General features: G+C 38.4%; 1 protein-coding gene and 1 long non-coding RNA gene across 4 annotated transcripts in view; one reads left to right on the plus strand and one right to left on the minus strand.

The window, feature by feature from the left end:
- Positions 1–348: 348 nt before the first annotated feature.
- Positions 349–26,562, minus strand: part of TBX15 (T-box transcription factor 15) — a 164,788-nt gene continuing 138,574 nt past the window's right edge. For all 3 annotated transcript variants that reach the window (XM_074188566.1, XM_074188564.1, XM_074188565.1), the window contains exons 7-8: positions 17,446–17,543; positions 349–2,864 (exon numbers count right to left, since the gene is read on the minus strand). In XM_074188566.1, coding sequence (XP_074044667.1) covers positions 2,077–2,864; positions 17,446–17,543 — 886 coding nt within the window. In that variant the 3' untranslated portion in view covers positions 349–2,076. The remainder of the gene's footprint in view (positions 2,865–17,445; positions 17,544–26,562) is intronic.
- Positions 1,432–26,562, plus strand: part of LOC141488475 (uncharacterized) — a 50,019-nt gene continuing 24,888 nt past the window's right edge. Inside the window, exon 1 of the long non-coding RNA XR_012468701.1 lies at positions 1,432–1,604. This is a non-coding gene — a long non-coding RNA (uncharacterized LOC141488475). The remainder of the gene's footprint in view (positions 1,605–26,562) is intronic.

A 26,562-nucleotide genomic window follows, 5' to 3' on the forward strand; every position in this document is an offset into this window, starting at 1 on the left:
CTCAACAAGGATATATATTAAAGTTATAGCTGTATGACAGATTGCTTTCCATGGCGGGGGGGGGGAGTGAGAAAAATGTGAAACACAAACTCTTACAGAAAAAAAATGATCATTTAAAAATGATCTTTGCATGTAGTTGGAAAAGTAATTAAATTCAATTGTACTTATATTAATCATTAATTAATGTTTAATAATCAATAATATTGCTAATAATTAATGGAAATTAGTACTGATTAGTGTTGAATTATAAATAATTAAAATATATATTAATTAACTTATCATTTAAATGATTGCTTAAATGATTGTAAAGGAATTTTTAAAAATTAACAAAACAAAAGATCTCTCAAATCAACAGACACACAAGAAACAATTGCAAGGATTTATTTAGCCTCATTTTGTGCTTGGCACTTAGAAACAGTTTCGTGCATAGGGCAAATTTTTATACACCTTTTTCTTCCTACATATTTTACATACCCTTTTTATTGCCCCTTTTTATTCTTCATAATATTGACTTCCCCACTAGGCATATAAATACATTTATCTACAACACCTCAAAACCAAAATCTTAATAAGATCTGTATTCCGTTACTTGGGATAATTGCAATTCCACACCATTTAAATGCTTAGCTTATACCAAGCTGCAATTTTTTTTCATTGTTAAAGGCTATGGGGAGGGGAAGGGGAGAGGGAAGAAATTAAAGAAACTTCAAAATGCAACCATCTATTTGTTTCAAACTGTGCTCTACGGGAAGAGGCAGGATGAGTTTCTCCAAAATTCCACATTCTGAATTTCTGAGAAACTTTACAAATTTTCTATAGCCACTCTTGCATGCAAGGCTCTCTATCCAGGTCAGCTACCTTGGTTCCCTTGGAGCTGACCAGGTTCTCTCTTTGTTGCCCTGATTTCAACAAGATAGGGCTGAATTATCCAACTCATTTCCCACACTTGCATTCCCATTCTCCTTTTCCTTCCCCTACTAAGTAAAGATGCATGTCAAACTTCCTCAAATTGGGGCACTTCTGGATTCTGGAAAAATACCACTGACTCCTGACACCTGTTGGACTGAGATGCAGCCCTTTTCCCATCTGCTTTCCCATCTGGTCAAGAGTACTTGTGTATATAAACGGAATTGGAGTGTCCCAAAGAGGTCTCTTTCTCAATAGAATCATGATGTTGCATCCTGTTGGGGGGTGGGGAATGTCATTTCCTTGGTGAATTAAATTCTCCCACTGTACACACATCCTCATTCTCTTTCTCTTTTCCACTTTTTTCTTTCTTTCTTCCTTTCTTTCTCTCTTTCCAATCCTTTTGCTCTCTCCTATCACATCACTGGTACCATTGAATTTTCAGGATAATAGCCAATCAACTGGAAGGAGTCAAAGTCAGGAAAGCACCTTCCTTCAGAAAATAAAGTCCAATTGTGACTCTGATGTCCATTTACTCCTCATCATTGGGGAGTGGTTTCAGGAGGTCTGGTTCACTCCAGAAACAGGTGGGGTCCTGGGGGTAGGGGGAGCCTTCCCAGACCATGTAGCTTTGTAGAAAGACCGGTATTTGGTGAAGTGCCCACTCTGGGTCTTCCTTCATGAAGAGCTCACCCTAGGTAAGAGTGAGTATTAAGTGTATGCATGTATGTGTGTGTATGTGTGTGTTTATGTATATATATATATATGTATATAGGTATGTATAGGTATGTATATATGTATATTTATATATATATATATCTGCATGTTTCATTGGCTGCTACACTCTAGCCTCTCTCTTATATTAATATAAAATGATTGTCCCATCATTCCAAAGGCCACTTAGAGTTTGAGGTTAGAAACTGGATAGCAAGGCTAAGTCTTTGGATATTTGTGAGCATGAGCCAGGAATTCAGATGTAAGTTCCATCTCGTGTCCTGTGAGAGCTTGGGAGCATCTCTCTGTTGTTGTAGTTATTCCCACCCTACCCCCTTCAGAAGAAGAAAAAAAATGCATTTCATCTGTTCATTGAAAGGCGTTGAGCTCCTGACAATGAGGATGCCTTCATGGAAACAGTGGAGGGTCTTTGGTGATGAGAGGTCCTGTTCTCCATTAAACCATATGCACAGACATCTGGGAGGAGGAAGAGCCTGGGACAGCCCCATATTGCCGGCTGTCACAGGTGTTGGCTGTCTGCTGATTGGCAGAAGAGGGGCTAATCATATGCATGCTGTGTTCCATCCCTGTGGGAAGGTACTGCCTCTCACCAAAGGCCCCATTGGAGGGAGATGAACAGAGTAAAGTGCTTTGGGAAGGGGTCAGTTTCTCTGGACTCGCCGCTAGCCTAGGGGAGGTGGGGAAGTTATAACCATAGAGGTTATAAGGGTTGTGAAGGGAGAAAGCATTGTAAGAGCTCTGCTGCATGTGACTACCTCCAAACACATGCGGGGAAGAGGAACTTGAGGCTGGGTTGCCCGCCTGCATGACATATTGAAACTGGGAGGCTGGGAAAGAGCCCAGTTGACTACCGTAGGCTTCCATCTTGCCATTGCTGGGCAATGAAGGAGGAGTTGGGATTCCTGAGATCAGGGATGGAGTCCTCTGAGGCATGAAGGTTTCTGAGGACTGGCTGGCGGAGGCTGTGCCACTCTGCAGGCGATTGTAGCCACCTTCACTCAGGCCTGGGTAGCTCTGCAAGGCAGCCATGTTGCTCCTGGCACAAGGTGGGTAGTCGGAGAGGTTCAGGTTGCACAGCTGGCTCTCCCGGCAGCCCACGTTGAAAGTGTTGGGGGCCAGGTGAAAGGTGGGAGGAGAACAGGATGGAGACAAGAGATGAGAAGAAGCAGAAGGGGATGGGGTTCCGGTGCTGGAGGTGGTTGGGGAGGTACCTGTGCTGCCCCCTGAAACATAAGAATGGAACACAAACATTGTTTCAATGGGGGGGCTTCATCACAGACCAAGAAGACTTTCAAAAATAATACCCATTCCCATTTCTCAAGTGGAAGAACTATGAGGAACATAAGTCTTTCATTTAACAGACTAGGAGACTGTAGTGCAGAGAGTTGAAGAGACCAATCTACAGCTATAGCATCACAAATCTACAGTTGGAGGGACCCTCAGAGGTCCTCTTGCACTTTGCAAGTAAAGGTTGTGATTTGCCCCCTTGTCCCTCTCTACTTTCTAGCTTTCATTTGTATGTTGTCCTCCCTCACTATATTGGAAGCTCCCTGAAGGCAGAATTTTTCTTTTTTTTTCTTATTTCTATCCCCAGAACCCGGTACAATGTCTAACAAATAGTAAACACTTAATAAATGCTCATTAAATTGAATTGAATTGTCCAAGATCACAGAGCAAATAAGTTTGGAAGCCAAGATTGAAACCCTGGTCTTCCAATTCCACTTCATAAATGTTTATTTAAACGAATTGAATTGCCCAAGATCACAGAGCCTATAAGCTGAAACCAGGACTGAAACTCTGGGTCTTCCCATTACCAGTCTGATACACTTGCCATCAACCCAGAAGCATAACTAGAGATTTTGTGCCTGGAGGAAAGCAGCTTCAAAGGTACTCTAAAAAAATCAACATTTTTATTCAAATTCAGCAGAGAAAAGAACAAATTCTAGCTCTGAGTCCCCTTTAAGAGAGAAATCCTAAGATGCTATTCAGTAGGAGGCAAAAACAGAGATCCTGAGCCTCAGATTCTTTTAGCCTCAGGTCTTCAGATACCACAAGACTGCTACTGGAACCAAGGAGATGGTGCCACCATTCTGGAAAGCAATTTGGAACTATGCTAAAAAATGTCATTCAACCTTGCAGATTCTCTACAAGCATATTACAGCTATATCCCAAGGAAGTTAAAGAGAGAAAGGGATAGCTATGAAAATAATCATTTCAACACTTTTGAGAGAGCAAAGAATTGTGCCAAAGTGGATATCCTTTGGTTGAAGAATGGCTGAACAATGGAATGGAATAGCATTTCACCAAAGAAATGACAAATGTGAAGGCATGGAAATTAAACTTTTTTTTTATTGCCAAAGGGAAGCCCTACAAGAGGAAACTCTTTCAATGTCAATTAATCCCAGCGTAACTGAATTATCAAGTGTGTGGAAGAGAGTAAAGTATAAAGATAGAAAGCTAAGAAGAGTTTGAAATGCCTTTCACAGAAAATTCCCTTGCCCAAGACTGCTGACCTTCTGGGCAGGGTTTGGACTTTCCCAGAGTTGCCAAGACTTATATTTCCCAAAGGGGAATCTTGGAACCCTTTGGGGTCAACCTTAACTTATACTGGGATTCCCAGAATCAGAATTCCTACAGGAGAGGGGAGAGGGATGGGGCAAAAGGAAACTAGAATGGAACAAAAGTAAGTGATGAAGAAAATGGGCAGGGAAATGATGAAAAATTGCTAAAAAAAAAAAAAAAAAAGTCTTGAAGAACCAAAGAAGCAATGTGTTAGATCAAAATGGAAGTCAAATTGGTACAAAAGTCACCTCAGAGAATCTGGCAAACAACAGTTTGGCATAGATCTAATTAGCTGGAAGCTTCTCTCCAAAAGCATGGGGTGAGCTACCTGAGGGGTAAGACCATCTTTTCTTTCCTTGTAGCCCCATTTTATTTCTGTGCCTGACTCCAGAGTAGGTACTTACTAAATGTTAGTTGACTCTCTATTGGCCCAGAAGTGCACATTTGGCTTTTGTTTATAGTATTTGTTATTGTTGTGTCAGAAGTAGAGTTTCAGAGTTGGACTAGAGATATTAGAAGTCAACCAGACACATTCTTTCATTTTATAATTAATGAAAATAGAGGTCAAAAGAAGTCATATGACTTGCCTAAGAAATAGAGCTCATTCCTTGAAAAGTTGGAATAGGAATAGAAGGTTCTTGATTGTCAGATCAGTTCATTTTCTTCTATACTAATTCAAAACCTTTTCATCAAAACAATTCTTAATACAGATTTCCAATCAGTAACTTCCAGACAGGGAAGATTCAGCTATAGGTCAAGCAGGTCTGCACCAACACCATTATGGTATATTTCAGAGACCACCCCCAGAAAATGTTTTAATCTCCCATTTATTGGTTTCTATGTATCGTTTCAGAGTAAAGTTTTCATTTCCATCACTCTGAAAGTTTTCAAAATGTAAATGACCCTCGGGGAGATCACATCTAGATTGAAATTAGCACTAAGAAAATGACCGGGCGGCTAGGTGGCGCAGTGGATAAATTACTGGCCTTGGAGTCAGGAGTACCTGGGTTCAAATCGGGTCTCAGACACTTGATAATGACCTAGCTGTGTGGCCTTGGGCAAGCCACTTAACCCCATTTGCCTTGCAAAAACCTGAGAGAGAGAGAGAGAGAGAGAGAGAGAGAGAGAGAGAGAGAGAAATGACCCATACAAAGTCATTCTGGAGAGCAGATTTTTCCTTGAGTAGGGAAAAGGGAGAGGAAACCACTCTGGCATCTGAGATAGAGGGAAAAGGGACTCAGAAAGGGATGGGTCTCACTTTATCACTTTCACAGTTTTGATCAGGGTCAATCCCATTTGCAGTAACTTAAATGAAATCCAGCGATTAGTCTCCCTGCCTGTGTTGGGCCCAGGTCCCTTTTGAGCAGTTTTCTCTCTATTTCCCACAAATTCTCATGAAAAAGAAACTACACTGAGTTTTGTGAACTTAGGTGAAATAAGTGACGTGACACGGAATGGGGAAATTTGATTCCAGTTGTAGAGAGATTTGTATTTTACAGGGATATTTATGTAGTCTCCTCTCTTTGTGAGTATTGTCCTACTTTCCTGGGGCCCATGGTTACATAGTCCCAGAGGGGACCACCTGTTCAACACTCTGTACCGTCCTGTTCCAAATATGCTCCATCATCCTCAAGTCTTAGGCCTACACCAGGAAGCATGATATGGAAAAGAGAATTTTTTACAACTTTGAAATGGTTTTCTTGGATGGCTCACAGTGGAGGGAATGGTACTGATTTAAAGTGCTAGTCAGCTACATTAAAAAAAATGATGGCGGGTGGGGGTGGGGGATTGGGGTATTAACAAGTTCCAGTGTTCTCTGCAGACCAGATGAGAACTACACAGTAAGAAGGCTTTTAACTGCTCTGGACTTTTAAATAGCCCTAGCTTGAAATGAGGCTTTGTGGCCCTTGGCACTGCGAGAGAAGGTAAGAAATACTGGAAATGGAGTAGCAGAAGTTGGATGTGGGCAAACCTGTCCAGGAAATGGTCAAGTTGCTTCCATACATTTTTCTTTTTAATCATATATTTTTGAAATGTCCAGAGGAAACATTAGTAATTCCTCTCTGTTCAGATTGAGGACTCGGTCTGTCTCGTTTTAATATTTCAGAGACAGAAACCAAGTGGACAAGAAATCAATATCATTTCAAATTCTCAAAATATTTCAAGCATAAAGTAAAATTACAATAGCCAATTTCCCCAAAAGATGCATTGAAGAACAAAAGCAATTAAAGAGGAGAAAGAGCTGTGTGTTATAGTGGATACAGCATTGCCTTTATGATCAGGAAGAACTAGATTTCATTCCCACTAGTGACAAAGTGACAATGTGACCACCCTGGCCAAATTATTTATTTGTTTGTTTGTTTGTTTATGTATTTATTTGTTTATGTATTTATTTGTTCGTTTATTTATTTGTTTGTTTATTTATTTATTATTAGGGTTTTTCAAGGCAATGGGGTTAAGTGGCTTGCCCAAGGCCACACAGCTAGGCAATTATTAAGTGTCTGAGGCCAGATTTGAACCCAGGTACTCCTGACTCCAGGACTGGTGCTTTATCCACTACGCCACCTAGCCACCCCTTAAATTCTTTTTTTTCAAGGCAATGGGTTAAGTGGCTTGCCCAAGGCCACATGCCTGGGTAATTATTAAGTGTCTGAGGCAGGATTTGAACCCAAGTACTCCTGACTCCAAGGCCAGTGCTCTATTCACTGTGCCACCTAGCCGCCCCTCAGCCAAATTATTTAACCATTCAGTTCTGTAAGAGCGCAAGTTGCTGAGAGGTACTGACATGTATTTGAAACAAAAATAATAACTAATATTTATATAACACTTTGTGCTAAGCACCTTACAATTATTGATCTCATTTGATCCTTAGAACAACCCTGCTGATAGGTTCTATTATGATCTCCATTTTACAGAAGAGGAAACAGATAAAGTTGAGTGATTTGCCCAGGGTGACACAGCTACTAAGTGTCTGGAGCCAGACATAAACTCAGGTCTTCCTAACTTCAAGCCTAGTGCTCTGTCCATTAAAACTAGTTACCCCCTAATGGTGGCTGGAGTTCATCACCAGAAACTCCTTACATCAGGGCCATTAAACTCAAATACATATATAAGGATCACACGGTGACTTTGTTTTAAAATATATTATTTAAGTTTTATTATATTTTTATGTATTTTGTTAGTTCCAAATTACATTTTAACCTGATTTGGCAGCCCTTGTGTGTGTTAACCATGTGTTTGACACCTCTGCACTATACCAAGGAATGTATAGATTTAGTTTAATGAAAAGATGGGGGATGAAGGGGGCGACCCATTGTCCCTGGTTAAAAACCATCAATACATGTGCTACCCTGCAAGGACAGAAGTTGACAGTCTATCACTGAAGATAACTTAAACCTTAAACCTGCATGGACAGGAAAGCTTCCCTAAGCTCATTATGAAAAGAGACAGGTCCAACTCTCAGAGAAGAAAAATATCGAAAGACTGGTCTCTAGCTCAACTCTCCCTGCCTCCCAGGTCTCCTGTCTGAATTCTTCCCTCATTTCAGTATGACCTGGCTTCCCTAACTCCCTCTAAATGAGGACTCTCAGACTACCCACAAGAGAGACAGAAGGAAGTCCTTGGAAGGGGTTTCCTTTTGTACAGCAGCAAAGTATTATTAAGAGTTGAGTGATCTCGATGAGGTACTAGGAGCCAAACAAGATCATAGATCTGGAGTTAAAAGGAATCTCAGAATGTTAGCTCCTAAAAGAAATGGTCTCACTGTGGTTCCATGGTGTCAGTAGAGATAGGCATCTTAGTCCACCAGAGCATTGCCTAAATATCTATGAATATCCTATCCAACATAATAGCAGGCCGATGCCAAGGGATATCACAGAATGAAATAGTAATGCTTATTTAGGACCCCTGCTCTTCTGTGCATACATTGACTATGGCATCAGCAGCATATTAATAACTGACACCATAATAATGGTAGGTAATACTAATATAGTACTTTACAAATATTAACCCTTTTTCTTACAACAACCCAGGAGGTAGGAGCCATTATTATTATTCTCATCTTACAGATAAGGAAACTGAGGCTTTGAGGGTTTAAGTGATTTATCCACAGTTCCACAGTTAGTGAGTATCAAGCAGAATTTGAACACAGGTCTTCTTGACTCCACATTCTATGTTCTAGTCTCTGCTCCAACTAACTTGCTATAGGTCTTTAAGTTTTGTATAGCTTGCTTTGTCATCTCTTCTCATATCAATTCTGTGAGAAATAGAATACAATGATATTTTTTCTGCTTTATGGATGAGAGTTGTTTGGAAGGGAAATTTAGAAGAACTCAAATGAGTCCCTACCTTTCCTCTACCATCTCTGTTCCCTAATTTATGGATGAGGAAACATAGTCTGAATAAGACTATGTGATTTGTCTGGGAAGATACTTAATAAGTGTTTGAAGAAAAATTGGTAAAATTCAAACCCAGGTCATCCTGATACCAAATCTATTGCACTACCCACTAGACCACATTCCCCAATATAAACTCCCAAGATTTAAAGCAACAATAAAACTATTCTGGATATCCCCCAAATAAGAATTGTTGTGAGTCCCAAATGGCCTCACAGAAACCTCATATATTAATTCTATTCCTTGGCCAGTCTCAATAAGGCTCTCTGATCTCAGTTTCCTCATCTGTAAAAGGAAAGAGTTGATCTCAGTGATTTCTAAGGTCCTTTCAGTTTTATGTGTAATTCAAAGCACAGTTGAAGAATAATGGGCATATTGGTTTCTAGCATCTTTTTCCTCTGCCTTCTTTTCTTCTTCCTCAGAGATTCTGACCTACTTGGGAAAGGGGAGAGGCAGAGAGAAAATCAGGATATCCTGGAAATTCTACTCCCACTAGATTAGAATCCCCAGGAACCCCAACTAACTCTTCAGCCCCCTTCTGAGTTTCTCTTAATCTTATTTTGACAGCATGCTGAAGTGAGATGAACATTAAAATTCATACATAGTATTAACTTGTTCATATATTCAGGGCTAACAGCCAAGATAATCAAAAGGAATACATTTATAATAGTGATCTTGTAAGAAGACAGTAATCCAGAATAATAAAAGCATCCCACGAAGACAAGCTGAATGTGTCTGTGAAAATCCTAAATGCCAAGCCTGCTGACTTTTGCATCTTTAAATTGATCGCTTCCAGATTGCATTAAGGAAGTTTTCACATAAAGTTCCTTTTTGTTTCTTTTTTTTTTTAATTTTCAGATTTAAAAGCAACAAGGATAAAGGCAGGGAAACTTCATCTGGGTTAGTATGGAATAAATTTCCATAAATTTCTTGATTCCATGGGCTAGATACACCTCCTGTAGAACTTGATGGTATCTGTCCCTGAGAAGTGCTGACTCATTGAATATCCCTGAAAAATCCTTCTTGGTGGTTTATTTAAACAGGTAAAAGGTAAAATGTACTCTGTTTTCTAAAGACCGATTGATTCATTCATTCTCTAAAGGTCAACTGGGAATAACCCTGTAGAAAGATCAGTTGAATGAAGTGGGGATGTTTAGAAGAGAAGGCATTTCGAAGATAAGGAAAACATTATCAATGTCTTAAAGTATTTAAAAGACTCCCATGAGAAAGAGAAATCAAATTTGTTTTCATTGGGCCCAGAAGACATGATCAGGAGAAATTGTTGTAATAGGCAGAAAGGAAGATTTCAAGAAAACTTCCTCTCAATTAGAGTTACCTAAAAGTGGAATGTGTTCCTCAGGAGAGAGTAAGTATTCCATCAATAGAGGTCTTCAAGCAGAAGGACAACCCTTCATGAATGATGTTTTTAATGAGATTCCTACTCAGATTATAATGGACAAGATGGGTTTGGGGGTCCCTTCCAACTCTGAGATAATATCATTCTCTGATTTATTAAGTGCCTATTGTTCCCATGCAGTGATGGAGGCAGAAACTGATTCCAAAAATATTAATAAGCATAATCCTATGTTGCCCAACCAAGAAATTCTATATTTCTCATAGAGTCAATGTGAAATTCTAAACTGCTGATGGGAATTGTGTGGTTTCCTGCCTTGAAAAATGAACTATAAGAACTCTTTCCCTAAATTCAAATACTTAAATGTTTCAGGCTCCTTTTTTAAAAATAAAAACCTTGAATTTATGAGGGCAATACTTAATTACATGTAGATTAGCTGTATTATAGATTCTCTCCCTCCTGCCTATCTACACAGTCTGGAGACCTTCTCCCATTGCCACACAGCTGGTCCTCCCTCCACCCACTGCATTTCTCTGTAGTTTTATTCACCTCATTATTCAATTCCCATCTGCTACCTCATAAAATCACAGCTTTCTCTACTACGGGTTTTATTGCCTCCATTTTCATGCTCTAATATTTGTAGTTATCTAACTGGGATGAGGGAAGAAGAGAAAAAGGAAGTGAATCGCACTCACATCCCTGAGACTATCTTCAACTCCTTGATTAACAAGTCAGGTTAACTACTACCCCCATCATCAATCACCTCATGTCTATCCCTTATGAGAAATGCTTGTCAATCAAGAAAATTATATTTTATAGAAAGTCATGCCATAAAAATAGACAATAAAAGATTATGGTTTGGTTTTTTGACATTTCAGTAAGAAGGCTATGAAATATTATGGGCATAGATTACAGATACTGTGGAAGACATAGAAATTTAGAAATTACAAAACTTCTAAGTAAATTAAATCAATGCAACCAGAATTGAAAGAAAGGAAAAAGAGAATCCTAACTTTATATATCAGTGTTAAAAATCTTGCATCGGGGTGGCTAGGTGGCACAGTGGATAGAGCACTGATCCTGGAGTTCAAATCAGACCTCAGATATTTAATAATTACCTAGCTCTGTGGCCTTGGGCAAGCCACTTAACCCCATTGTCTTGCAAAATCCATAAACTTAAAGAAGTTTAAAGGTACTTGTCAAAGGACATGTTCAAATGTTTTTCAAAAGGGAAGAAAATGCAACTATCAAGAACCATCTTAAAAATTTGTTCAAATAATCAGAGAAATGAAAATCAAAACAGGCAAGATATCACTTTATACCCATCTAAATGTCAGTTTGTAAAAGCAAAATTCAATGGTAGAACTGCAGGAAAAGGGTACACTAATCCTCTATTGGCAGAGCATTAAATTGGTCCTAACAATTCTGGCAAACAGTTTGAAATTATGCAAGAAAATTTACTAAGTTGTACATATCCTGTGACCCAACAATCCCACTACTGGGTTTTATGCTTTGAGGAAGTTAATTACAGCAAGAAAAGACCCATATGCACAAAAGTATTCATAACGGCATTATTTTAATAGCAAAAAGCTGGAAACAAATGTGTTTTCAATGATTGGGAAATAGATGAACAAATTGTGACATATGAATGTAATGGAATAATGGGAATGCCAGATATGAGGATTTCAGGGAAATATGAAAATGCATGAAAAGATGCAGAGCGAACATTGTAAAAAGTCCAATCTCCAAAATGATAACAATGTAAATAAATTAAAATCCAAAAGACAACAAAACTCAGGTCAAAACAATAGATGGTTTGGGTCCCAAATTATGAATCATTAAAGCATATACTACTTCTATCGGTTAACAACTAGCAAACTACAAAAGAAGAAATGATATGCTATCAATTGAAATTACCCTGTAATGTGGTTTTCCTTAGGTTTTCCTTAACTGTTTGTGGAAACTTTGAGAACTTGTTGGGTAATGGATATTTTATTTTAAAAAAGGATCCATAAAAAGCGTTTTTAAAGAAAATTTTGCTTATCCGACAATTATGATTATCTCCAGACTTTTCCTCCATTTCCTTACCATTACCCTAGAGAAAATTCCACCGCAAGGGCCCAATCTCTGAATAGGTGAATCTCTTGCTCAGAATGTCATTTCAGGAGACCTAACCATGCTTACTTCATTCTTGGCTCAACTAACTTTGTAGATGTCTTTGTCACCTCATCAGTGACCTTGCCTCCATCCAGGAACTCCATTAGAATGCAAACCCTTTGAGGGTAGGGATTAGGATTGTTGGCAAGCTCAAGTGAGATATATAATAGATGTAAAGTACTTTGTAAATCTTAAAGCGCTATAGAAATGCCAACCTACTTTAACATCATCATCATCATTATTCTATTCATCACCAGGCCTCCAGTCTGTTGACGACTTCACTTCCTAAGTCTTTTACTGCAATCTTGCTAAGCTCAAGAAATATTTATAGAGCAAAAGAGAGGGTATGCTGGTAATATTTAACAACCAAGCTCTCTGGGGGGAAATACACACATATTTTTAAAGTTAATCTGCATTATTAATAAGTCTTTACATTGAGACAATCAACAAAATAATAAATCAAGCCCTGATTTGCAACATTCCCTATTTCCAACAGGTGAATAATCAGATCGAAAATGTAACAATGCACATAAGGGAGCACTATCTAGTGACTTATATTAATTAATGTCCCCAGTGATTATTAGCACAATATCTGGCATGAGTTCTTAATAAGTGTTTTCTCTATCAATAGGGATTGAAAGGAGACCCTTGAGAGTGTGAGCAGAGAAAGAAGTAAATCAAGGGAAGTGAATTCAATATTCCAGTTCACCAAACAGGCTGGCCAAGCTTGAATTGATAGGAAGGCAGAAATGAGATGAGTGATGTCAAAAATTGGAATGGGCAAACTAAAGAGTTGGGAATAGGTTGCCTTTTTTAGATATGGATTAGAATAGATAGCTTCCGGGATCTCTTCCATCTTTGAGGCTATTGATTTTTTTCTTCCAGGCCACCTCTCTCATTATTTGATCTCTGTCTTCAGCACTCCTATACTTCTATAAACATGACAAAGAGTTCAAAGGAAAAACAGTTCAATCCTAAAAGGATCTATTACATGCCTCCAATCTAAAGGCCTTGTGATAGATACTGGATGTTGTCTGTACCAATGGTTTTGTCAAATAGCAGAGGGTTTGCTGAATAATTTCTTTCTCAGGGCAGCTAGGGGGCGCAGTGGATAGAGCACCGGTCCCTGGAGTCAGGAGTACCTGGGTTCAAATCCGACCTTGGACACTTGATAATTACCTAGCTGTGTGGCCTTGGGCAAGCCATTTAACCCCATTTGCCTTTCAAAAACCTAAAAAAATTTAAAAAAATAAACTGAATAATTTCTTTCTCCTAATAAAACATTTCTTTACTGTAGACCTAGGGCATAGAGAAAACCATCTTAGTAAAGCAGGTAGGAATCAGAATGTATAGAATAACAGGACATTTGAGCTGGAAGGGCAAACTAGAGGACCTGAGTTCAAGTCTAGCTTCATTCACATATTAGCTATATGAACTTGGGCAGGTTTTTTAAATCTGACTGCCTTAGTTTTCTCATTTGTAAAATGGGGGTAACAACTGCAATTACCTCCTGGAGTTGTTACAAAGGTCAAATGAAATGATCTTTGTAAAAGCACTTTGTGAACCATAAAACACTAAAGAAACACTATTAGTAGTAGTAGTAGTAGTAGTAGTAGTAGTAGTAGTATTAGTATTATTAGTATTATTACTCTTCTTTTTATATAAAAGAAACTGAAACTTAGAGGGTTAGGTTTAATCAACTCATCTCCAATTAGATAATGACTGAGGTGAGATAAATGCAAGTACCTTAGTCAACAGTCCAATGCAGTTTCTTCCAGACTACCCCATCTAGGATACCAATTTATTTGAGATATGGACACAAAACATTTGGCCAACTTTTTAAAGAGGAAAAAATATATTTTTGTTTCTCAGTTTTTAAGCTCAAAACTATCTAAGTGGTGAGTGATAAAAATCACCCCTCTATATTTAATGAAGTAAAACCTCTTTGATTCTTCAGATTTTTAACTGAAAATCATTAATAACTATTTCTATTTTATTCAACAATGAATCAGTAAACATTCAAGCTTATATTCTCAGATTTTTCTTTTCCAGAAGACAATCATCCTACTGTCATCAAAATACTTGGGGCCACTGAATTTTAAACATCTATACTGATTTCTATCACTAGAGTCAGATGGTCAGAATTTTTGAGCATCTGTTGTTAATGGAACTGAGGGGAGTAAAACTTTGGTAAGGAGGAATAAGAGCAAAGGAAAGAGAAAAATACAAATTGGGAAATATAGCATGTTAATGGTACTGAGACTGAAAGTCAAAATGATCCTGGGCCATTTGTGGTTCTGGACCAACCAAATGATTCAATAGATTCTTGACTTTTTCCTAAACCTATCATTGAAGCATACATATTGCATAATTTCAAGTTCTTTCTGCATTGCCTTGGTAATAGGTATTTCTGTCCATTCCTGCTTCCATAAGCAATACTAATCCTAACAACCTATGGGGGGAAAAAGGTGAATCTGTTTTCTTCAACACTGGCAAATGAGACTATGTCGGTACTATGGCAGCATCTGGATGAAAAACAAAAAAAAATATATTCCTTATTTTTCCCCTGGAGCATTTCCAAATATTCAGATAATTGGTGCCAGCTAAGAAAAACATCTGGATAATTGAATATTCCTATGTTTATCCAAATATTCAGGACTACATAGATACTGCTTAAAATTCTTTTTTTAATAAAATGAAACTGTTAAGCAACCAATTTGCCATTGATGTTTCCAATAGAAAGCCATTCCTCCTCTTTGCTTCTGGAGAGGCACAAAACAATTCCATACAGAAGAATAGAATCGATTTCCTCTCTTTTATAAGTGACATTTCCCGGACTTACTGGAACCCTTAGGCTTTAGGGAGAACGGATGAGATTGATGCTGATTTTACGTACTTTGTTGAAGTCAAAAAAACTAAGCCACAGAGTTTTTAATCATGAGAATCTGGATCAAGTTCACTCTGAAGTTCAAAAATATATTCCAATTAAACTATTTAATAGATTCTTGGCTTTTCCTATTGTCCCATCCCATTGCCATGTGTATTCAATAATCCCAGGTTCTTTTTTGTTCCCCTGGTAATAAGTGAATTTCAGTGATGACATCATGCTCTAAGAGGTTAGCTTCTTTCAAACCAATATATTTTCTAAGTGACTGTAATAAACCTGAATATTCATAGATTTGAGTGAGTCATTTAACCTCACTATGAGTGTGACAATTGGAAAGGCAAGATGGAAAGGTGTATGGTGAGGGTTGTAGCACATTACCAGTAATAATTTGTACTCAAAAAGTGTAGGAAAAGACATCAGCAAGTATACTTAATGAAAAGGAGGTGAACCTATCCAGCAAGAATGGACAACCTATATACTACATGAATACCCTCAAGGTGCTAAAAGAAATCAAGGAAGACTTCTGACATACTAAGTGCCTCCTTTATAAGGAATTTATAGAAAGAAATAGATGAGAATCACACAAGTAAAGAACCTTCAAGAAAAACTGAAATCCACACTGGAGGAATAAGAAAGCTATAAATCCAAGTTGCGCATTTGGTTGTGTATCATAAGTGTTTCATTAGCTCATGTGTTGAAAAGCTCCATCCCCATTAGTCATTTTATGTTCATTTATATGGTGGAGGATGAATGCAAAGATTTAAGGAAGATAGTATTTGGAGGGAGTGAGAGTGGGAATGGAAATAGTTAAATGATACCAGAAAATCACTCAGTATTCTTTCCCAAGGTTAATATATCACTGCTTTGCCTCGATATATCTACTAAAAATCCTAAAGCAGGCTGCTACTACCTATGCTCTTACTTGGAAAACCACCCTTGAAACAAGAGGAAAGATAAGTTCACAGTCATCTTCCAAAAGCAAATGGAAATAAACTAAACAAACAAAACAAAAATAAAAACCTGACTTCTAGGGAAAAAAAAATCCTACAAATGTGAACTACCTCTCCATCGCTTCTGTGTGGGTTAATCAGAAGTCAGACATTAGAGTGGGCAGCCAGAGCAAGATTTTGTGAATGAATTTAGCTGTCTAAGTAACTGTCATCAAAGATCAAAGTGAGAAGAAAACCTTAATGATTTGATCAAATGGTATTTTGATCAGTGACAAGATCAAATGGTGGGCTCTGGTATAGAGGTGTCAAGTACTCAATCCATAACCCATAGCCCCAGACTGAAACACTACTAAATCAGGCCAAAACTAGATTAAAACATAATTGGAAACTATTTCACAAAATGAAATACAATAACATAGATTCTTGATGTTCAGTCATTTTTTAGTCATCCCCAACCCCATTTGGGATTTTCTTGGCAGAGACACTAGAGTTGTTTGCCATTTACTTCTCTAGCTCATTTGACAGGTGAAAAAACTGAGGTAAAAAAGATTAAGTGACTTGCCCAGGGTCATATAGCTAATAAGTATCTAAGGTCAGATTTAAACTCAGGAAGACAAATTTTCCATGACTCTAGAACCAACACTCTATATACTGAACCACCTAGCTCTCCCAGCATATAAATAATATCACATTCTAAAATTCAGTCAATATATAGCATCTAGGGATCCTTTTGCACAGATGAATGGCTCCCATTTCTTTTTGAGTTGAAACTGTGGATCTAGGCTATGGAGTATAGCAGATAGGAGCTGGAAAAAGAAGAACAAAAAACTGTTTGAAAGGAAAACAGAGAGAGCATATTGGCTAGTTACAACTGAAGTTTCACTTGAAATATGTATAGCTTATATTCAAGAGTTCTTTTGGAAGCTCTCCACATCTTTCCTTGAGAACAATCTCGTTCCAAATAAAACATAAGGTAATAAGCAAGGGAGGTAGAGAGGCTCAGTGGGTTAGAACAGTAGACTTGGAGGGGTAGAGAGTCAATATTTACCTCCACCTAGTCCCTGGGACACAATAAGCAAATGATTTCACCCATCTCTCTATGCTCCAGGACTATCATCTTTAAAAAGACAACTATATTGATAGTGGGCATAATGTTATCAGAAAATCTATAATATCCAGTGTTCTTTTAAATGTTAAGAAGAAAAAGAGGAAAAACGAAGTGACCAAACCTGCCTTAGTGAGAATACTGAGGTAACTTCTGAAGGCCAGAGTCAATGCTACCTAAGAGAATCAGATCTGAGGGGTTGGACCCATCCCCCACCCAGCCAAGTGACGACGGTTCAGTTATTTATGTGGTTCCCAGGTTCTCTTCATTTCATAGCCGTCAGCACAATCCCATGACTCAGCTGGAGGCCAGATGTCCCAACTCAAATTCTGTGCCTCATCCCTCCCCTTCCTCTTCCCCTGTCCCCAGCCAGCGACCATTATCCAGTGGCTTACCTTGCTGTTTCTGCATGGTGGTGAAATCCTCAAAGGTGAGTGTGCGCACAGGTGGTCTCCAGAAAGCATATGTTTCCATAATGGCCTCCAGTCCAGTCCTATGGAATGAGAAGAAAACCAGGTGAAGAAGACATAAATAAAGCCAAGAAATGCATTGAGTTCGACAGAAAGGACAGGTCTAACTTCTCTCACCTGGCGAGCATGGTGCATGCCTCACCACTGAGAGATCACCTCCGCCAGAGTAAATTAGCCTAGAAAAGCACAACGTGCTGATACTATCAGCTCACAGAAACAAAAAGAAAAGGAATTTGCCCAGTTTGAGATTGTCTACAAACCAATCCAAGACCCTGATGATATTTCATTCTAACTTTCTAGGTAGTATCATTCTACAGGTAATATCACCAGCTGGGATAAGTTATTCATGCATTAAACATCTAAATCTTCCAATGACATTGAAACTAAAATTGAATAGCTACCTAATCTCCCCTTTACCTCCCTTTGAAATTCAAAACTTGTAAGAGCTTTCTTCTCCCTGGCATAATGGCTTCCAATCTTACATGACTGTCCCAGGGGGCAAAGAAGGGACCTTTAGAATATCAATGGATTAAAAAAAGACTTAATAGAGGAACATAGACAAGTGATAAAGGCAGAGAAGCTTTGGAAATGGTAGCAATCCCCAGATGACTGGTTCTGCTTTCAACCTAGCCATAAGAGAAGCAAACCTTTTTCCTATGGAGAAGGAGTCAATCATCTCCAACAACGTAGGCAAGCCAACCTGGCAAAGTGGGGTAGACAGAATGCAGCATGTGGTAGGCAGTTCAAACCACCAACACCACCTTGACCACCATCTCCTCTCAGAACCTAATAGAAACAGTACAAGATCTTGAACCCAAGAATCTTGGGAATAGCATTGCTTCTAGCCCAGTGGGCTTAGTCTTCATCCTAGGAAGCAACCCCTATAAAAATACAACCAAACAACTTCTCCTACAGGTGCTACAGGCACAATTTCTGAAGACCCAAGAAAGACAAGTCTTGCCTCCAAATGATTCATAATAAGAAATTGAAGAAGTGGAGCAGCTAGGTGGTAACAGATGATAGAGCACTGGCCCTGGAGTCAGGAGGACTTGAGTTCAAATCCAACACTTAATTGCCTAACTGTATGACCTTGAGCAAGTCACTTAACCCCATTGCCTTAAATAAATTACAAAATTAAAAAAAAATAAATTGAAGAAGCGGTATCACCTAAGGACCAAAGAATTGCCTATACCATTTGTCAGTCACTCAGCAGATGAACATTTTTAAGTCCCTACTATGGGTCAGAGACAGTGCTAAGTAGGGAAAATACAAAGAAAGGTAAAAAAGATAGCCCTGTCCTCAAAATTCTCCACAAGTTTAATGAAGAAGACAACCTACAAACAACTTACACAGAGGTAAACAGGATATACACTCAAATAACTTATACAGAGGTAAACAGGAAGAAGTCAACAAAGGAAAAATACTAGAATGAAGGGAGGACCAGGAAAGTTCTTGAGAAGAGAAACTGTTTCTTTTTGATTTGGGTCTCCAGTGCCTTGTATATCATAAGTGCTTAATAATCTTTCAGTTTATACAAAAACTGTCAATAATGAAGGAAGACCAGGCAAGGAAAGATAAATACTTTAAGGGTGCGCTCAATAGATTTTCCTTTTTCAGCTAGAAAAGGTGATCTTAATCCAATGCCTTCTGGATGTCCCAGGAATCAAATAGACAATCAATCACTAAACAATTATAAGTACCCATTGTGGTGTGTAAGGTGGAAATGACAAGTCAAATAGTCAACTCTGAGGAGTTTGTAGTTTATGGGAAAGAAATAGTTAGAATTTCTATGCCTTGAACTTTTCAAAGCTAAGAAATATGCAAAATAGATACAAGTGAAGGATGGGAGGCACTAACAACTGGGGGGTTTATGAAAGGCCTTTTGAGGATGGTAATGTCTGAGTTAGGTCTTGAAGCATACAGGTCATTCTAGAGGACACAGGTCATTCTAGAGGGAGAATAGCCTCTGCATGGGAGTCAGTCAGGGGAAATGCTTCCAAAGCCAAATAGAGTTCTTCCTAATATTGTCCCAAACCACTAGGGTCAAGGAATCAGGCTGAAATCCAGATGAGTAGTCTTTGGGATCAGATTTTTGGATTTTTCTAACTATAAGAAGATACAGAACACCTTTAGGGACATTTTTTTAGATAATTTGCTTCTTGATCTGGCGGAAATGAGAATCTTTCCATTTTGGAAGAGAGGGCAGGGACACATGTGCATTTATACTCATCCAATTATTTCTTTAAAACATATATGAAAAATGCATTTATTCACAAGTAACTAGATTTTCTAATAGGTAGTCTCCTGCTGAGGCTTCTTCTCTTCAAAAAGGAATTTGGAATTAGGAAGGCAAGTTAAATCTGGAACAAAGTTTCTGATTTAGGGACCAACTCTGATTCTTGGGCAAGGTCTTTGTTGCTTTTCCCCTCTAAACATTATTATCTTCTCAATACCTAACATGAGGTAAGTATTAATAGGCAGCTGGATGGTACATTGGATTGAGCTTTGGACTTGGAATCAGTCAGGCTTATCTTTGTGAATTCAAATCTGGTCTCTGACACCAGTTATGTGACCCTGAGAAAAATCACTTAACCCCATTTGCCTCAGTTTCCTCATCTATAAAATGATCTGGAGAAAAAAATGTCAAATCACTTCATAAGCTTTCCCAAGAATACACAAGTGGGGTCATGAAGAGCTGGACATGACTAAACAAAAACAAAAGGCATTTCATATCTGTTTGTTGAGTTTCGTTGTATATGTTTATTTGTTTATATGTCATATTTATTTATGTTATACCAAAAGTTTGTGGCTATGCCTTTTTATAGAACTAGTTTTTAACATTATTATTAATATTATCATTAATATTTATGGACTGACTGACTGAAAGAAGGTCATCTAGCAGACAGTCCTATATTATGGACTTATTGAGAGCTAACTGTGATGCCTTTTCTTGAAAGCAAAAAGTTTTCTCCTCCCTTCTGAGGTGGAATCTGCACTGTTTGAACTCAGAACATTCCCATCTTCTCCATATGGTTCAATTCCAGGTTTCCTGGTAAAATGGAAAAGAATTTTGGACTTGGAGGTCCCAAAAATCCTAATTGATACTAACTTGTGTGAATGTGGGAAATCATTCCATCTCTCTGAGCTTCAATTTCATCTGGAAAATGGGGAAAAAATGTCTGTGTCTACTTTACAATGTTTGCCGCAATGATCAAAAGAGCTAAGTTATGTAAAGTATTCTGTAAAAATGTAACAGCCAGGTAAGTTTTTGCTATTATTCCAGTTCTGTTCAGCCCTATGCTCCAAGAGAACAAAGCTAGAGATGTGCCACAAGTGCAAATCACTAACTTTTCCAAAGAAAAGGCTTCAGAGTTTTAAAAGTGAAAGTTGAAACTTGTTTTTGCATGTAACCATAGGAAAACTAAATAAAACAAAATAAGAAAGAGGCTTATGTTCAGGATAAGAAGACATCTGGTAGCCCATACTGTATTAAAAATCGAACTGCTTTACAGCAAGGTTGGGTATGGAATAAAGAGGTAGTAAGTCATTTTTAAAGGAAAAAGAAAAGTTTTCAGAATCCCCTTCTTTTCCCTTTTCTTGGATTTCTAACATAGTCATTGGCTCTTTGTTTTAGAAAATATTTTTTCACAGCTACTTTGCTTTATCAGTTAACTTTCTAATGTCATCCCTGGCATCTGACACTTTAAATACACAAGGGCTGGCAAATCCAACTTGCATTTTAAGAAAAGGTTTTGAAAGGGAGGGTATTGCCTAGTGTTTATTAGCTGTTAATCTGTTAAAAGCCGAAACAGAAGACCTCTTCACACAGTCAGTTGATGTTAATTCTGAATACATCGTGTACAGCAAGGAGAGGGGAAAAGAAAGTTGGGCTCAGCCCCAATGGATGGTAAGGCCCAGAAGATTAAGTTCTGGTCCTTCATAGCTTCATTTTGGATCTTTAACTGACTTCTATGACAATTACTTATGTTCCTCCTTGAAGGCATTAGAAGTTCTTTACAAATGGCAGGATCTTTATCTAATCTGCCTCCGTCTCCATTATCATTTAAAAATACACACACACACACACACACCACCACCACCACCACCATCACAAACACTACCACCACCACTACCATGATTCCAGAGAACCATGTTACCCATCTCCTGACAAGGTAGCTTGTAGCTAGTAGCTTCACTGTGCATAAATAGACCTACATTTTGGACATGAACAATATAAGATTTGCTTGAATATACTTGAATATACATATTTATTGTGAGACTTTTTAAAATTGCATTGAATTTTAATTTAACATGTTTTTAATTGAATTGAAAAATAGAATCAAATCAAACACGTTAACAACAACCGAAAATCTAATGCACACACACCAATGATGATAGTAAGATCTGAAACCTAGATACAGAGTAGGATCTTTTAATTCCCTAATACAAGTAGGAAAGATTGTAAGAAGATATTATATTTTACATCAGTAAAAACTAGAGCAGCAGCATAGCAGGATGGATAAAGAACTGATCCAACAGTCCAGAATAACTAGGTGCAAGTCATACACCCAAGCCATGCCCCATTCTGGTTGTATGACCCCTGGAAAGTGAATTCATCAGTGCACCGGGCAACTCCCCAATACTCTGAGTTACAGAGGAAGTATTGAGAGAGAAAATTCTTCAGTAAAGGCTCTCCAGATTGACAAAATCATGGAATGAGGCAAGAACAACCTGACAAAAATGTAAAATGACCTATGCCACCTTAGGCAAGTCACAGTCTCCCAGGTGCTCAGTTTCCTCATCTGCAAAATGAGAGTATTGAACTTGAAGTCCCTTATGGTTCTAGATACCTGCATCTAAGGATAATAAATCTGAATTCCAACCACAGTAAGCAAGACATTTCTGGTAAATGCTCTGACAAGTATATCTAAATAGCTAATTCTGTGGAGGAAAATGATCATCTATCCCAGACTCAAAATAAAGCCAAAAGATGAAATTGGCAAATCACAGTTTGGAATTAGAAAGGGAACTTGGACATCATGTTGTCTGACCTCCCCCACACTGAAGGAATCTCCTGTGCAGCATTTCTCCCAGACAGCCATCCAGCCATTGTTTACTGCACCATTGGACAGCTCTTACTATTAAAAAGCTCTCATTGTGGTCAAGCCAAGATCTCCCTTTTATTCTTTTTTCCTTTCTCAAAGCAACAGTACGTAGGGAAAAGAGTTCATATAATGACTCTGACACAACTTTGCAAGTTATTTCACTGCTTTTAAGCCTCAATTTTCTTATCGATAAAAATAGGAACTAAATCACTTGAACTTCCTATTTCACCAGTCCTTAAGGTGAATTCTTTCATAACCTAAAAGTGCAGCATAAAATAAGCTATAATTTTTATTTTGTTATGAAGCATCAATATCATTTTTACCTTTCAGAATAAACATATAACAGTTCTAATCCCACCTCTCTTCAATTATTTGAAGACTTCTACCATGTATTTCTCTTCTCAAGTCTTCTCTTTTGCAAGTGAAACCCAGGGGGATTTCTCAAACTGTTCCACTCATATTGAGTGGTTTTCAGATGTTTCCTCATTCTGATCTCCCTCTAGTTTCTTTAAAAATGTGACACACCCAGAACTGAATGCAATAATCCAGCTGCAAGTCTGCAAGATTATTGTTGGATCTTTACCTCCAATGACAATAATAGTTAATATTCTGCAAAAATAAAGCCCACCCTTTTATAGATTAGGATGAACAATTCAATTACAAGTTGAGGGGGGGAATATGAGAAGAGACATGCAATGATCTTAAAGTCTTTAGTTAAGTGCCTACTACAAGGCAGGTACTATGGCAAATGCTAGGGATACAAAGAACAAAAAGGCAAAAACAATTCCCCCTCATCAGGGAGTTTATTATCTAACCTCTGCTTTTCTAAATAGTAAAACAGCGAGCAGAATCTTTACTGGCTAGAAAGGGTTGGGTCTAGCCTCTTAGTAATGATAGTATCTGTAATATCAAGGAGCCCTCCCAGGTAGTGCCCTACATAGGACTCTGTATATAGTAAAGTCAAATTAATACAATTTTGTGATTGACTGGCAGACTATCAGATTCTCTCATTACTGAATGCTTGCTAATCATCAACAGCATTAAAAAAAGAGAGAGAACTTTTAATTATAAGCTGGGAGATCAACATTACCATTACTTGTCACCTCTCTGTCTATCATAAAATTTTAGAACACCCTTCCAGGGTGGCTAGGTGGTGCAGTGGATAGAGCACCGGCCCTGGATTCAGGAGTACCTGAGTTCAAATCTGACCTCAGAAACTTAATAATGACCTAGCTGTGTGGCCTTGGGAAAGCCACTTAACTCCATTTGCCTTGCAAAAACCTAAAAAACACCCTTCCCATCGACATCTGAGAAAATTGGGAAAGGATTATACCTCAAAAACCCTAAAAAATATTCCTAGTAGACGTGTCTACTGTGTCTTCATCAAAAAATGTACTTAATATTTAAGAATATAACACTAGAAATGCCAGACTTGATCATAGCCATAGTTTCCCAACCCAGTTTTCTGTCTCTGGGACATTTGTGAAGGGGCATGATTCCTCAAACACTTTAAGGATATACCTTCTATCTCAAGCTTTAATCTGCTCATAGATCTATCATCCAAGAACTTCCCCAAATCCTTTTTGAACTTTTCTGTATTTTTCCTGCTGTGTCATTTCTTTACATTATAAATGCCACATGGTTTTTTATACTCTACCTCTTTTCTGATTCAGACAGACTTCCTTCGTTTTAATGTGTCAGGATCCAGAGACCTCTGCTGTGTTCCCCTATCCACATCATTCATGTTTTCATAAACTTCAAACATATATTCTCCTCAGTCTTTGCTGTTCCCAACTAGATCAGAATCAGAACAGAGCAAGATAATGGGGACTAAAGAGAAGCCCACAGACTTTTATGGGATAGGGGAATTGTTTTTCCATCTGAGTCCCTTTTCTTTGATTCAGGGGTACATGTGAGTTTCAGATCTGTTTCAGTGTTTGCTCTTTGGGGGATACACGTCCTCAACAAAGTATGAACCCCAAATGTGCGTCACCCATTCCAATATTTACTCTAACTGACCTTGACCTTTCTCTTAGGTGACATTGCCATTTCTGCCTTAACACACTCAGTTACTTAGAATAGATGTTCCAGGGCTCAGCCTGGGTTCTGGCTTTTTGATTAGCTCCTCAATAGCCTACTCTCAACTCTATAAAATTTTAGTGCAGAATCATATGTAAAGTGATTCCATTGTCTAAAAAGTGAAAGGGATTGGGGGGGGGGGGGAGAAAACCTTTAAGCTGTCCCAGGTATCTGTGTGCCACTAACACTTTCCACATGCTGAAATACTTTGGGCCTGCTGAATGCTATCAGCCAGGCTTCTACTCAGGAAGACAGTCAAATTGGCAAGTGTCCCCCTTCTCCCTCTCTCCCTTTTGCTTCCCTCTCCTTGAATCAGTGATAGAAAACATCAGTCCAAATCCTCTTTCTTAAGCCCTTCTGCTGTAATCACCACTTGTTCATTGCTTAGTACTCCAGTCCTCTTCACTCTGGATTCTCTAAATTACTCTTGGCTAGGCAAGTAGAAACTTCTTACTGTGTGGGGAGGGAAGGAGAGAGAATAAAGAGAGACATGGGGCCCCTCATTTGCAAACTGGTAATGCCTCAGAATCAACAATTTTGGGAAAACAGCCAGCCTGTAAGGGATTGCCTTCCAACCGACTCATTCCAAAAGAATGGCGGGAGCATCCCTTTGGTGTTCAGTAAACGTTCGATAACTAGAACAATATTCATAATCCCGCCAGGCATCACATTAATGTGCAGCTTCTGCTTTCAATTTGGCTCAGGAATGGGAATTGCCTTATTTTTTTGTTCTATTTACTTTCTCCTTACTCTTTACCATTCAAAGACCTGATTTCATTACTCTACATTGGTCCTTTCCTTTCCTCCACAGTCAATTTCCTGGTGCCACGTTTGATATAGAGAGTATGAGCTAGGGAGAGACAAGGCCATTTTTCATTCCACAAGAAGAGAGGTCAGATGGGAGATAACTTGAGAAAGTCCTCTACCCTTAGCTCCTCCTTCTCTTTCACTGGATAAGGGTTTGGCTTCTGCATCCGGACTGCTGAGACTGTCTTGTCATCTTGGGGATATTCTAAAGAACCACAAACTGACAGAGACCCACAACCTAGCTGGGAAGAATGATGGCATAATGCTTTCCACATGGCAGCCAAGGCAGCCCTGGAGATGGCTTTGAGGGGACAGAACTGCTAGTGCACAATAGACACATGAAGTCAAGAGTTCAAGCTGTCCCTAGCCCAAAGAAAAGGAACTACAATGGACTAATTTCTGACAGTTATAATTTAAGAAAGTATTCTTGCTTCCTTGCAGTCCAACTCATTGCCACTCCTCTGGCTCTGTATTAAATGTTAAGGAAACATTATATTACCTAGGTCTGATCCTCAAATTCTCTCCTCAGAGAACAAAAAAAACATGTCCCTCAAGTCACAGTGGGCCTCATTATCACAGGCTCCAATATGTTAGCCATTACAAAGACATCATCCTGTTAGATGACACCATTACTGGTCAAGAGCCATAGATAACAAAATGATTGCCAATTTTTTTCTGGCAATACAATATGACCAAAAGGACAATAGTGGAAAAGGCTCATGACAGGGTAGAGAGAACAAATAACAAGACTAAAAAACGTATTTTAACATACTCTAAAAGACTATAAGCCAGGAGAAATGATCAATGATTATAAATTAAATATATAGGAGATATTTGACTGGGTGTTGCTAGGGGTCTATTTAAGTCTGGTTACCTAGTACTGTACCTGTAACCATGATTAAGAATAAAAGCAAGGAGAACATTGATTAAATCCATAGGTTGGCCCAAGAGGCAGGCTTTATCCATGCCAGTCACAACAGAAAAATCATGCAAAATCCAAGGAGGCTGGAAATGTTGCAAGGAAAGAATAGAAAGAGGTTCAACGTGGAAA

The sequence above is a fragment of the Macrotis lagotis genome, chromosome 5, assembly GCF_037893015.1.
Source record: "Macrotis lagotis isolate mMagLag1 chromosome 5, bilby.v1.9.chrom.fasta, whole genome shotgun sequence".
Classification (NCBI taxonomy): Eukaryota; Metazoa; Chordata; class Mammalia; order Peramelemorphia; family Peramelidae; genus Macrotis; species Macrotis lagotis.